Source organism: Rhinoraja longicauda, chromosome 6, assembly GCF_053455715.1.
Source record: "Rhinoraja longicauda isolate Sanriku21f chromosome 6, sRhiLon1.1, whole genome shotgun sequence".
Classification (NCBI taxonomy): domain Eukaryota; kingdom Metazoa; phylum Chordata; class Chondrichthyes; order Rajiformes; family Arhynchobatidae; genus Rhinoraja; species Rhinoraja longicauda.
This window is the reverse complement of record NC_135958.1, coordinates 2154076-2169414: the sequence shown is the minus strand read 5'-3', so window position 1 is coordinate 2169414 and position 15339 is coordinate 2154076. Positions and strand designations below refer to the sequence as shown.

At 40.3% G+C, this 15339-nt stretch overlaps 1 protein-coding gene across 1 annotated transcript in view; it reads left to right on the top strand.

Moving 5' to 3' along the window:
- The window catches only part of carmil2 (capping protein regulator and myosin 1 linker 2), a 77047-nt gene extending 63124 nt beyond the window's left edge, over positions 1-13923 (top strand). The window contains exons 31-35 of the mRNA XM_078400342.1: positions 3774-3890; positions 6155-6191; positions 7388-7483; positions 9964-10299; positions 11534-13923. Of these exons, the coding sequence (XP_078256468.1) occupies positions 3774-3890; positions 6155-6191; positions 7388-7483; positions 9964-10299; positions 11534-11604 (657 nt within the window). The 3' untranslated portion in view covers positions 11605-13923. The remainder of the gene's footprint in view (positions 1-3773; positions 3891-6154; positions 6192-7387; positions 7484-9963; positions 10300-11533) is intronic.
- Positions 13924-15339: the final 1416 nt, after the last annotated feature.

Below are 15339 nucleotides of genomic sequence, written 5' to 3'. Positions count from 1 at the left end.
AAAGGATGAGAGGAAATCTTATCGAAACGTATAAGATTATTAAGGGGTTGGACACGTTAGAGGCAGGAAACATGTTCCCAATGTTGGGGGAGTCCAGAACAAGGGGCCACAGTTTAAGAATAAGGGGTAGGCCATTTAGAATTGAGATGAGGAAAAACTTTTTCAGTCAGAGAGTTGTGAATCTGTGGAATTTCTCTGCCTCAGAAGGCAGTGGAGGCCAATTCTCTGAATGCATTCAAGAGAGAGCTGGATAGAGCTCTTAAGGATAGCAGAGTCAGGGGGTATGGGGAGAAGGCAGGAACGGGGTACTGATTGAGAATGATCAGCCATGATCACATTGAATGGCGGTGCTGGCTCGAAGGGCCGAATGGCCTACTCCTGCACCTATTGTCTATTGTCTAAATCTAACCCTCTCTTGAAAACACATCCAGTGAATTGGCCTCCTCTGCTTTCTGTGGCAGAGAATTCCACAGATTCACAACTCTCTGGGTGAAGAAATTTTTCCACATCTCAGTGCTAAATGGCCTACCCCTTATTCTTAAACTGTGACTCCTGGTTCTGGACTCTCCCCCATTAGTTTTTCTCCTAATAAGATCCTAATGTAATTGCATGTTTTAGGAATATAAGATTATTAATCAGTAAATTCAAATACTGCACGTCAATAAATTGGAGAAACTGCAGCTCGTATTTTGCATGGTCACCTTTGAACCGAACGGTATGAATGTTAATTTCTCTCATTTCAAGTAAACTGTGCATTTCCTCTCTCTCCTCCCTCCCCACCCTGGTCATCCTACTAGTTCCTCTGTTCGCATCCTTGTATCCCTTCGTTATCACCTCTTCCCCAGCCAACAATGGGCCATTGTGGGCTCCACCCTTCCTTAATCATCTGTTGCCGACCCTGCTTTGTTCCGGCCTTTTCTTATCTCCAGTTCCCTCCCCTCTTCTTTCAGACTGAAGAAGGGTCTCGACCCAAAACGTCACCCATTCCTTCTCTCCTGAGATGCTGCCTGACCCGCTGAGTTACTCCAGCATTTTGTGAAATAAATACCTTTGATTTGTACCAGCATCTGCAAGACCAAGACTATGACTGTCTATGTAACTGATTTGTGGAGACAGAATATGTGCTTCTGGTTCTCCGTTAATATTTTGCACCTCTCCTCACAAACAAGGGGGCGTCAGGGAGAACAATATCATTAGTTATTGGGGAAATTAAATACTGTATTAAAGGGTTTACCGTATTTGAAATTGCTGGACCTGGATAAAATGTGTCACAGGCTGTTCAAGAAAGGACTCGAGCATTTCCTAGTCTCAAGCTCCAGGTCCAGCGATTCGCCTGGTACTGCATGACTAGGTGGTGCAACTGATGTGTTGTATAAAAGTGAAGGAGGCAGCCTTGGTAAGTATAGGCTTGTAACATTGCTGTTGAAAAGATAACTTTAAAAATATTTTGAGTCCATGTATTGATCCTCAGTTAGAAAGGCTTACAAGGCTAGTCAGCACAGATTTGTCAAAGGAAGATAATATCTGCTGAGGATTGCATTTTTGAAGAGATAACAAACAATGTTGATGTGGGTATTTGATGTAGTCAGCCTGGATTTATAGCAAGGCTGTTGATAGCTTCCAACATGGAAACGTCTCAGAGAAAACAGATGGGACAACAGCAAGTGGAGTCTAAAACAGAATAATGATCACTGTGTTTATGTTGAAGGAAGATTGTTTGCAATGAGATAGCGGAGTCAGGGGGTATGGGGAGAAGGCAGGAACGGGGTACTGATTGAGAATGATCAGCCATGATCACATTGAATGGCGGTGCTGGCTCGAAGGGCCGAATGGCCTCCACCTGCACCTATTGTCTATTGTCTATTGTCTATTGTGTAGTGCTCAGTGTTAGATCCATTGTTTTATATAGTATATTTTGAAGATGTAGGCATAAATATGGAGTGATTCCAATAGTTTCATGTATTACAAAGGTTGTTTCTGATTAATAATGAGGACGATACCTGTAGATTGCAGAAAGATATCTGGTAATGAGGGCAAAGAAATGACCATCATGAAGCATGTGTCCTGTAGCTCCATCATCATGTCCTGTAGCTCCACCATCATGTGTCCTGTAACTCCATCATGTGTCCTGTAGCTCCATCATCATGTCCTGCAGCTCCATCATCATGTGTCCTGTAGCTCCATCATCATGTCCTGTAGCTCCACCATCATGTGTCCTGTAACTCCATCATGTGTCCTGTAGCTCCATCATCATGTCCTGTAGCTCCATCATCATGTGTCCTGTAGCTCCATCATCATGTGTCCTGTAGCTCCATCATGTGTCTGTAGCTCCATCATGTGTCCTGTAACTCCATCATGTGTCCTGTAGCTCCATCATCATGTGTCCTGTAGCTCCATCATGTGTCTGTAGCTCCATCATGTGTCCTGTAGCTCCACCATCATGTGTCCTGTAGCTCCATCATGTGTCCTGTAGCTCCACCATCATGTGTCCTGTAGCTCCATCATCATGTGTCCTGTAGCTCCATCATGTGTCCTGTAGCTCCACCATCATGTGTCCTGTAGCTCCATCATCATGTGTCCTGTAGCTCCATCATGTCCTGTAGCTCCATCATGTGTCCTGTAGCTCCACCATCATGTGTCCTGTAGCTCCACCATCATGTGTCCTGTAGCTCCATCATGTGTCCTGTAGCTCCACCATCATGTGTCCTGTAACTCCATCATGTGTCCTGTAGCTCCATCATGTGTCCTGTAGCTCCATCATGTGTCCTGTACTCCATCATGTGTCCTGTACTCCATCATGTGTCCTGTAGCTCCACCATCATGTGTCCTGTACTCCATCATGTGTCCTGTAGCTCCACCATCATGTGTCCTGTAGCTCCATCATGTGTCCTGTAGCTCCATCATGAAGCATTTCCTAACAGGATTGGCCTTGGGATCAGACACATTTTATAACCGCCTCCACTGTCCGCAGTTTTATGCTCGCCATCTAGCCCAAACTCATTCATAGCACTGTCTTGGAAAAAATAAGAGTTTAGAAAAACAAATGTTCCATGTAACCTCGCTGTCTGTAAGGAACACACCAAGGACGGCCACCACATTGACAAGCAACTGCTTGTGTAATGATGCTCCACTATACAATGTAACATAGAATCATAGAGTCACACAGCTTGGAAACAGGCTCTTGTGCCCAACTTGCCCATATGGACCAAGATGTCCCAATTCTTTAGCATTTTTTGCAGTAACAAATATAAACATAGCTTTATTTTTAAAAATTCTGCAGGGAAAATATCTTTGTGGTTCCGCATCTGGGACACTCTAGCCCCATTTCCCCATTGTCACAGTTGTTTTAATAACGTAATTTTCTGTAACACAAGGTTTTTAGCAATGAAACAGTCATGTTATGGCAGAACTACCTGTATATTATCTATGCTTTGGTCAGAAGGGGACATGATTATCTTAGAGCCTAAGTGGTATAAGTGTTTAACATGGGGGGGGCAAGTTCTGGCCTGATGCCATGTGGGCAAGGAGCAAGGACCATTAAACTGTAGTCAAAGGGTTAACAACATGGGGAGGTTAGAAGAGGAAGGATATTCAATATTATTCAATAAACAAATGTTGCATGTTGTATTTGTCATTTAATTTATGTGGCTTACGTGTAATGAATCAGTGAATGAAAGCCTGAAACGTGTTTAATCTGATTATATATATAGTCACTTGAAACTGAAGGTTTTGTGAGTTAATGTTGGGCCTCTGATATTTCTGCCAACACACAGGAATGTAATTCCGAGCTCTCTGAAGGAAAACTGCTGTTCGGATCTGAAGAACACATGCACCAGGCACAAGACACAGCAGGTCTGAAGACCATGCCCTCTGACCCTCAGATGAGTCTGGTAAGAAAAAAACAGCTTTTGAAAATCGGATTAGAGTGTCTGAACTTGCTTTGAAACTCTTCGGGCCCAGTGAAATCTGGCAGACATTCAAAAGATTCTTAATGCAGAATAACAGATCACCTTAAATCATTACAACCAATTAATTATGTTTGCATACTGACCTGTTTTACTGAGACCCATCCAATTACTTGAAAGGGTACTTAGATGAAGTCACTGGTCATGTAAGGGTCATGTGAGCTCTTTATAGGCAATGATGGCTGATGCCAAAACATGGTACAAACCACACTTGTCAATGTTTTTCCAGCAGCTTCAGGGCACCTGATTTAGGCTCTAAAGCTGACCTTGTTTGTTGACTATTTGGGTAAATAGTCTAGATGTGAGCCTGATTGCTGCATACTCAGGTGATTGAAAATGTGTTGTGTAAAAGGGAAGAACGAGGCGGCCTCAGTAATTATAGGCTTGTAACACTGCTGTTGAAAAACATAGAGAATAGGTGGAGTAGGCCATTCGGCCCTTCGAGACAGTACCGCCATTCAATATGATCATGGTTGATCATCCAGAATCAGTACCCTGTTCCTGCTTTCTCCCCATATCCCTTGATTCTGTTAGCCTTAAGAGCCATATCTAACTCTCTCTTGAATAAAAGATAACTAAAAAATATTTTGAGTCTCAGTATCATCAATTAGAAAGGCTTACAAGGATAGTCAGCACGGATTTGTTAAAGGAAGATAGTATCTGCTGAGGATTGAATTTTTGAAGAGATAACAAACAATGTTGATAAGGGTAGTGCATTTGATGTAGTCAGCCTGGATTTATAGCAAGGCTGGTGATAGCTTCCAACATTAAAATATTTCATGGAAACAGATGGGGCAATAAAACAGAATGATCCTGTGTTTTTGTTAATGGAAAGTTGTTTGCAGTGAGATTCTGTAGAACTCAGTGCGAGATCCTTTGTTTTATATGGTATATGTTGAAGATGTAGAATAAATATGGAGTGATTTGATAGTTTCGGGTATTACAAAGGTTGGCTCTGGTTGATAGGCATCCTGGTTGGCATGAATGAATTGGGCTGAAGTTTCTGCATTCTACCTATGAAATTAGCATCAGGAGGAATAAGTTTAAACTACATTTCAAAGGCCCATGCCTGGATGGACCCGAGTTATTGGAATATCTTAAAACATGTCAGAAAAGTTGGGTGTTGATGTGCATTTGTGGTTTCCCTTTCCCTCGCCTCAGCCACTGAGCTGCAGATGAAGGTCCATGAACAAGACCTCACACAATCCCACCTTGAACTACATTTGCCAGGTTTTCACTTACACACCTAGCCAGTCCATGTCCTGTTGCAGAACTCTACCCTCCTCATTGTCTATTTTCATGGCATTGGCAAACTTGGATGCCTCACACTCCTCCTGCTGGTCAACAATATAAATCATAAACAAATAAGTACGGAGAACTGATACTTCAGCACTCCACTAATTACATCCTTTGAGACTAAAAACAACCCTTTTATTCCAACTCTCTCTTCTGTTCGATAATCAATCTTAACACAAATTCGAACATAATTCTCGCTTGCTCTAGCTCTCTAGCCCTTTCATCTTTCATATATATTATTATATATATATATATATATATATATATATATATATATATATCCATGGAAGCCTTTACTGTTTATTTTGATGTTACTTTCGAATTGTCTTTCCTAAATGATATTGTTCTCTCATTAGTTTCTAAGTACTTGTTGTTGTCAAATTCCCAGTCATTTGGTGTACACCCTGCCCTTCGCCATTTTGTGTGTTCTAGCTTTTGATTTAATATTCCCCACTAATTCACTGGTTATAGCAAACAATGATCTCCTCTTATTCTGGGTTAAAGACTTTTATTAAATGATGCTTTGCATTGTTTTGGACCCAAAGATTATACTCATTGCTTGGTCCATTTTACACCTAGTAAAATTGAAACCTCTTGGAAACAAATTTGAGATTTCTCACGGACAGAAAAAACATACAATTTATGGGTTGTGGTGGCAATTCACAAATTCTTGTTTTAAATATGAATAAGCAGGACCCAGGATTTTGTATGGATTTTGCAGAAAGCAGGAAAAGCCAGAATGTAAAGCACGACAGTAGAAAGGGATTAAAGTCAAAGGTCCATTTGAAACTTGCAGAGATTTCCGCGCATTAGTTGAATGGAATTTCCATGGTGCAGTAGACACTTGCATACTCTGCGATGATTTATTCTTTCACTGTTTCCTGCATTTATAGAGCGCGGAATCAGAGTTTAAAGTAACAGAATTTAAAGGTAAGACAGAAGAAAGTTTCTTTTAAATATTGGTTTCATGTAAAAAAAAACTGCTTGAGATGGAATTCAATACTCAACATTTTCATTAAAGCCAACATGAATTTATGATTAATTTAACACGGAAGAAAATACAAAATACAAACTGCTTCGAATTTTAAAAAAATGAGTGAGTAGATTTAATGGAAAGCCTCTTACTCCTCAGATGCATTGGTGAATACAGTCCTGTTGAAGGGACTAATTTGTGAGATGTCCAAGATGCAAGGGTTATTTTAAAAGGATAAGTTTTATTTATTTAACTAAAGCTAAACTAAGTCAGCTGCTTCATTCAATTGCCAAGACCTCAGACATCTGCCCACGTTTTAGTTTGAGATACATCATGGAAACAGGCTCTTCGGTCTACCAGGTTCACCAGCGATCCCCGCACATTAACACCACCCTACACACACTAGGGACAATTTTACATTCATACCAAGCCAATTAACCTACAAACCTGTACGTCTTTGGAGTGTGAGAGGAAACTGAAGATCTCGGAGAAAACCCTTGCAGGTCACGGGGAGAATGTACAAACTCCGTAGAGACAGCAGCCGTAGTCAGGATCGAATCCTGTCTTCTGGCTCTGTAAGCGCTGTAAGCAGCAATTCTATCGCCAGGCTACCGTGCCGCCCCAAGATGTCAAAGATGCAAGGGTTATTTTGAAAGAATAAAGTTTTATTTACTTAACCAAAACTAATCTAAGTCAGCTGCTTCATTCAATTGCCCACGCGTCGAAGGCCGACAGCCAAATGCTGAACTATTGACAATGAATCAGCTTCATTTGGACTTGTCTTCACAGCCCATCAGACTGTTCCCTGGGCAGCACATCCATTCTTCTTGGCATTTGTCTGAAATTAAACCGAACCGTATAGAATGAGGCATATTTTACATCCATGTGCGTTTTGCTTTAAATATCTGTGGCATGACAGCAAATGTCTCCGTATGTGTAACATTATCAGACGTCTCCAGTCCCTGAACGCTAGAATAATTTCACCAAATCTTCCTGCCTCTCTACCTTTTTTAGGAACTTTGACTATGTTTATGAGCACCTGAACGAAAATGTCTGTGTCATTTGTCTGTGACAATTTTTTGATTGACAAGACTTGTGAAATTTTCTATAATATGTAAGTTATGGTTTTAATGCAGATATGTTTGATTTGAAGGACTATCCAGAGAGAGCAAACCACAGCCTCCACCTCAATCACTTAAACATGCCATGCAAGCCAGTTTAGCCAAGTCCAGTGCAAGCCTTGAAACAGGTAACATTGATTTTCAACTCCTGATAAAACATTTACAATGGATATACTGGAATTTAATGCAGAATTATGAGACGTTTTCCCCATCACCATCTTTAAATATGCTGAAGGGATAACAAGAAAATTATTTATTTCTGGGTCACCATTCGATGTGTGTTGATCATTAGTTGCTGGGCAGCACGGTAGCGCAGCGGTAGAGTTGCTGCTTTACAGCGAATGCAGCGCCGGAGACTCAGGTTCGATCCTGACTACGGGTGCTGCACTGTAAGGAGTTTGTACGTTCTCCCCGTGACCTGCGTGGGTTTTCTCCGAGATCTTCAGTTTCCTCCCACACTCCAAAGACGTACAGGTATGTAGGTTAATTGGCTGGGTAAATGCAAAAATTGTCCCTAGTGGGTGTAGGATAGTGTTAATGTACGGGGATCGCTGGGCGGCACGGACTTGGAGGGCCGAAAAGGCCTGTTTCCGGCTGTATATATATGATGATGATGATGATGAGTCAAAAAAAACAATCCTCTTGTCTTTACAATGAGTTTAAGCATTCTGCTGCCTAGTGGGGCTATTGCAACCAAACTTACAAGGAAACAGGAAGGTCTAATCAAAGATGAGGTTGGCTTTCTTGTCTGATGTTTGAATGTATGCACTTATTGCAGATTGCAATTGGATACCCTGATTTATTTTTCCTCTTTTATGTAGTTTAAAGGCATCAATACAATTTTCACCACCTTTACTGCTTTGTCTGCAATCAGCCAATTCAGTAGCAATCTATATGGCACACATAAACTATCACCCGTTAATAAATACAGGCACAATATCACAAGTGGATTTTATATTGCCGTTAACTCAAAGATTACTCTTCATTTATCTTATGGTGAATTAGAACTTTGCTGTCATAATTCACAGCAGTAATGCTAGGTATGAATCTTGCAGATAATAGCATATCTTTCTCCTATTGGAACTGAGTCAAAGCATCCTATTATAAGATAGGAAAATATCACAAAGCAAACGACCATGTTGCTAGGGGAACAGCAGTAAATACAAATTTTCAACTGGATGTTTTACGTAGGAATACACAAAAATATGTCAGGATCAGTCAGGATTTACAGAAATTGATCTTTCCTCGATCCATTGGTATTTAACATGAGCTACTCCTCCTTTTGGTAAAGCTGTTACTTCCAAATTCTTTATTTAAGTACTTGAAGATTACTTGATCTACAAAAGTGGAAACATTCTCCGTGTGTATATGCTCCATAAGACTAACTAATTTGAAAGAAAAGCCTCTAAGATCACTTTCTAATATGTCCATGTACAAAAAATGCACTCCTTTCATATTTTCCTGCAGCCAGAGTCCCTCAACTCCGTTATCATCCCAGTCGATCTTCACTGCCTGAATACACTTTTATATTACAGCAATCAGAAATGTACATAGTACTTTTAGGTAGTGTAAGAAAATAACTGCAGATGCTGGTACAAATCGAAGGTATTTATTCACAAAATGCTGGAGTACTTTTAGGTGCTATAACAACATTTAAAAGACATTTGGACAGGTACATAGATAGGAAAGGTTTAGAGGGATATGGGCCAAACGTGGGCAGGTGAGATTAATGTAGATGGGGCATTTTAGTCGGCATGGGCAATTTGGGCAGAATCTATGCTGTATGACTACTTTGTGTATGGTCCAAGTTCAGCAGTATTTTCTAGTTTTCAATTCTAACCCTACAGAAATAAATGCTACGGTTTGTTTTGCTTTATTTATGTCAGCTTATTAACTTCTTTGCTTCTCTTAGTGGTTTCTGTATTCGTGGTCCTGGGACCTTCAGTTGGTTACCCCACACAGGTTATTTTTTCCACGTCATTTGAATTGTCCTGGCAGGGATCTTGAACCTGTGATCTCCCAGATGCTTCCTGACCTTCCTGATGGTTTCCAGCAGTTTGTGCTTTTCTGTTTCAAAACTCCATACAGACAGCACGCGTAGTCAGGATCAAACCCAGGTCTCTGGCACTGTCTGGCAGCAACACTACTGCTGTACCATTTTGCTGGCCAAAAATCTCTCTCTTCCCCCCCCCCCCCCCCCCCCACCCCCCTGGCAGCTGCACAGGAGCATGTTGTGTACATAAAATAGAGGTCCCAAATGCTGAGGTGGCATTGTACTTATAATATGATTGCTATTTCCACCAGGTTTGCAAGCTTGCTTTATGATCTCCTTTCGCGAGTTAGAGGAATGGTCTACCGGAGTTTTGCTTCCGAGCAATGTTTCTCAAAAGCTGCCCTTCCAGTGTTCAACATTAATGTCTAGGTCTATGACTCAGCATAGCGATCCTGGGCCAGGAGAGGGAAGAAATGGGACAAATTGAAAACAATAAGTAATGATTCGTAATAAAGTAAACGTCATTGTAGAAAAACCAAAATTACAGAAATTTGAGAAAAGGGGAAACGTTGACTGAATGGATGTTTGAGAAAATATTTTCATTTATCAATCCAGATAAAGGAGGAGATTTTGAAGGCCAATTATCCCCAGAAGCCAGGAATGCAGAAATTGATAGTGAAGAAGAAAATAAAAGACAAGAAATAACATCAGGAAGGGACCAGAAAATTCTGTTTCCACTTCCTCGAACAAAATATTTGCAACAGAGAAATAAAGAACAGAATGTAAATCCTATACCAGTCGCGAGAAAGTCCGTGTCATTGCAAAAAAGCTTAACTCTGGATGAAACTCGTGGCATTGAGAAGTATACAACTTCAACTCCAAATTCAATATCAATAAAGAAAAATGACATTGCAGTAAAGGAAAAGAAAGAAAAAAGTTCAACCTCTGAAGGTACTGCTGACTGCTTCTTTATTTATATTTCATTTTTGCTAGAAACCTTAAGAGATAAAGATACAGTCTTAGGAGATTTATTGTCAGTCACTTTTTTAAATTATCGTGTCAGTCTGAATTTTTTTTTAAACACCACTCCAGAATAATTTCCCCATCTCTCCTTATCTGCTCATCATATTTTGCAAGCTTCAATCATTCAAAGATATAAGTTCCTAACAGGAATTGACAGGGTAGATGTTGAGAATTTTTCATTGGTAGGAGAACCACGAACAAGGGGTCATAGCTGCAAAAATAAAGGGCTGATCAGTTAACACTGAGACGCACGGAAATTTATTTTCTCAGAGGGTATAGTCTCTGGAATTTTCTTCCCCAGCTAGTAGTGGAAGGAATGGGTGAAGTTTCGGGTCGTGACCAAGTCGGAAGAAGGGTCACCCATTCCTTCTCTCCAGAGATGCTGCCGGTCCCGCTGAGTTACTCCAGCATTTTGTGTCCATAACCACCATCAGTTCTTTTTAAACTACTGGACTTTGTGAGAATGTGTCCTGTTCTCCTTCGAGGTCCAGCGGTGACCTCATTTGGTCAAAGCAGCCACAGCCAGACATAAAAACAGCTTTTTTCCCACGAGTGATAGTTCTACTCAATAACCAAAGTCTGTAGTTTCTTTTTTGCTCTGGTTTATTTTCACCCACATGTTTAGACCGTAATGTATCCTGATTGTTTTGATGTGTTTATGCTTTATTCTTAATTGTTAACTGTATGTTTGTGTTGTCATTTGTGAGCGGAGCACCAAGGCACATTCCTTGTATATGCATACTTGGCCAATAAACATTCATTCATTTTGCCTCCACTGAATTCCATTTTTCATCATTTTGCTCAATTTGTTACGATTTATTCATAATTTGATGCTTCCACCTGCACTGCTTACAATGCAGAATAGCTTTATATAATTTCTAAACCTGAATAGTTTTCTATATTACTAAGTAATTTATTAACATTGTGAATAATTGCAGCCCCTTTATCGCAAGTCATGTCTCCAATTTGAATACTTATCACCATTTTATTTCCTGTTAAACCAGCTTCCTAACCATGTCAATAATTTACCTGAATGTTTATGACCTTTAATTTATTTCAATTCTTAACGTGAGACTTTATCAAATGAATTTGTTAATTAGCAGCAGTTAAGATGCTGAGGAAAGTCTAGTTAAGCATTAACTTGTGATCTTTGACTTTCCAGATAAGAGTGAAACCTCCACTGTAGAACAGTTACCTGGTGAGATCTCTGAATGTGCAGGAGAGCATTCATAATTTGTAAAGGAAAGTCTTCATGATCATTGCTGATTGACTGTCTAAAACCAGCACATGCATTCAAGAGTGAAATGCTGAAGTGAAAATGGGATGCACCATGGAGAAACCAGTCTGAATTACCTACTTGGACTCGCTGTTGAAAAAGGAATTGGAAGAGAAAATTATTTCCATTTGATAGTTCTATTTTTTGATACTATTTGTATGAAACGTTGATTAAGTAACTTGTGTTTGCACATTTGGTTGACCAAAGCGTAGAATCACCTTCAGCCTAAAGTGTCAAAAAGATGCTCTATCTTGACCTCCTGAGGCACCAACATCATAAAAGTCAGTGTTCAGCCAACTGCATTAATTCTATGTCTTATCAAACAGCTGTGGACATTGGAGGAAAAGGCCTGACTTCTGACAATATTCCCATTTTGCTGCAGGATGTGTTTGAGAACCGAGTGTTCTATTACAATTCCCACTGCCATTTACCCGACATTGTGGAAAATTTATCAGATATTGTTCACAAAAAAAGCAGAAACAAACCAACTCCATTAAACAGTGCCCCATTCGTTTTCTCTTAATTATACATGAATGTTATCAGTAGTATCAATAATCCCCCAACATGATCAGTCTGAAGAAGAGGCCTGACCTGAAACATCACCTATCCAAGTCTTCCAGTGATGATGCCTGACCCGCTGAGTTACTCTGGCCCTTTGTGTCCTTTTGTAAACCAGCACCTGCAGTTCCTTGTGTCTCGTCTTCAACTGAGTTAAGTTCTGCCAAGATCATTCTCTGTCAATGGATCCAGAGATGGCTCTTTCCTGGAGTTAAGATGAGCAACAGCACAACTAGCAAGATATGCAGACCTGGTTTCTCAAAAAGTAGGCAATAAGATTCTCCGAAGAGGGAGACTCTGATAACCTTCCTCTGACATTCAACAGTACCCATTAACCAAACTTTAACTGGGCCAGTCTCTTACTTAATATGTCAGAATTCTGTGGAGATTCTCCATGTCCATCATCACCTTACCACCATTTATAAATGCACAAATCAGCGATGCGATGGAATATCCCCCCACTTAAGTTCCAATGATACTTCAGATATTTTATACCATTCCAACACATCTTGTTAAAAAAAAGTAAATTTAAAGGGCGGCACAGCCGTGGAGTTGCTACCTTACAGCACCAGCGACCTTGGGTTCGGACTCGACTATGGGTGCTATCTGTGTGGAGTTTGTACGTTTTCCCTATGACAGCATGGATTTTCTCTGGGTGCTCTGGTTTCTCCCACATTTCAAAGACATGCACATTGTAGGTTAATTGGCATCTGTGAAAAAAAATTGTCCCTGAGGTGTAGGATAGAACTAGTGAATGGGTGATTGCTGGTTAGTGGACTCGATCAGCCAAAGGGCCTGTTTCACACTACATCTCTAAAATGAAATCAACCAAAAATGATATTTTAACCAGTATCCCATTCACCACCACCGATTACAGTGACTGTACTACATATCAACCATAAGAGTCCCTGCAGCAATGTCAACGTTTATCCAACAGTTTACAGTTTATCCAACTGCTCCTCCCAACTCTGCAACCTATACTAAAGACCAGTATAGCAGGCATTCACAACACCATTCCCTCAACCTTGCACACCATTCTGATTTGGAAGTAAACTGTTGTTCCTTTATCATTGGTTCCTGGATTAAAATCTCGGAGCTTCAAGATGGGCGACTGGGCGTATACTCTGCACCAGTGCATAACATTTCACAAAGGCAATTGAACTGTATCACAATCTCAGAGAAAGAATTAGGGGTAGGCATCACCCACATTCCATACCTGAAGCCAGAAGAACACTGCATTGTATTCTGTTTTAGCTTTCTATATATTTTTGACCTTGTTAATGTTCAAATCTGTAGAAGGAAACCAGGAATAGACAATTTATGCACTACTGTTTCATCACGGGATGGTACAATTTATTACGTGGATGATTTCAGATGGCCAAAATGGAGGAGGATTAATTAACCACTCACATTTCCACATTTACCGACTTGTTTTAACAGTACCTCAATATAACGTAGCAAAAGCAGTCCATGAATCGAATAAACTGAAAAGTATTCTAACATGCATCGAAATACCTGCCAGCTTTTCCCCACTTGCGTGAAGTCCCTCATGTCCAAGTGGTCTGGGAAATGGCTGTTGGCCCAATTGTTAATTTTGTTTGATTACATGCCTGTAAACTACCTTGTGATATTTTGAAATAGTAAAAATCCTATGTAAATACAAATGTTTTTTGAGACCAATGTGAAATTACATTCATTGAAATCCCAGTGTCAGATATCTTAAGGCATGTATATGTTAAATAAATCAAACTATGAAAATCTTCAAACATACAGTACAATATTTTTTGGGGCTTGACAGGATGGATGCAGCGATCTCCCTGACTGGTGTTCAACCCTTCTCATTAACCCATATCAGATGCCAATTCTAAAATGTACAAGCATACTTGCCTTGTGAGCCAATGTTGTTCATATATTAACAGAGAACGTTGATGAAGGAAATACTATAGATGTACTCTACCTATATTTTCAGAAGCTGGTTAATTGGCAAAATGGAACCACATGAAATTAAAAGGGATGTAGTAATACAACAAAGGCTAGAAGGAAGAAAGCAGAGAGTTTTTCAGAATGAAGATGGCAGACAGTGGTATGCACTAGGTGTGCATTACCACCTTCTCTTATCAACATTAATAACTCAGACATGAATTACGGGATAAAATATCCAAACTTTGAGATGATACAAAGCTTTCACGATAGAAAATATCGAGAAGGACAGAAATAGATTACAAGGTGACATGGAATGTCTGGCTGAATTGCTTGATCATGTAGTAGATATTGTGAAATGATACACACTGGCAAAAATAATAATTGCACAACCTTGAGGAAAGAGTGATTGGGACTGATAGAACAGGAACTGACATTGACTCAACGGGCTGAATTGCCTCCTGTGCTACAACGATTCCGTGATTCTTTTTTGATGTTCCCAGGATTTGGTGAGATTGGAAAGGCTGCATTTAAATGCCTGTTACCATTCTGCTGCGTCCAGTTTCTGAAATATTTTTTCAATTTTATCTATTTTACAAGCTTTGTACATAGAAGGGAGTTGAGGAAAAACTTTTTCACTCAGAGAGTTGTAAATCTGTGGAATTCTCTGCCACAGAAAGCAGTGGAGGCCAATTCTCTGGATGCTTTCAAGAGATAGTTAGATAGAGCTCTTAATGATAGCGGAGTCAGGGGGTATGTGGAGAGGGCAGGAACAGGGTTCTGATTGTGGATGATCAGTCATGATCACATTGAATGGCGGTGCTGGCTCAAAGGGCCGAATTGCCTCCTGCACCTATTGTCTACAGTTGTCTTGGGACAGTGAACTGGAAATCCAGTCCAAGTCACATAAAGATCCATAGCTACGTCAAAACCGATCCGATTTCTCCGTTGGTAAACACGATTTTGGCAAAGTGAAAAACACGGAAATCATGCAAAAAGCACGGAAAAAGGATTTTAAAAACGAGGAAATCCGCAGAAATGCGGAAAATTCACATGCCTGTACCTGCCTCAACTACCTCCTCTGGTAGCTCTTTCCACAAACCTACCACCCCTGTGTGTGAAAAAAGTTGCCCCTCGGGTTTCTATTTCAACTTTTCCCTCTCACCTTAAACTTATGTTCTCTGGTTCTTGATTCCCCTACTCTGTGCATTCAC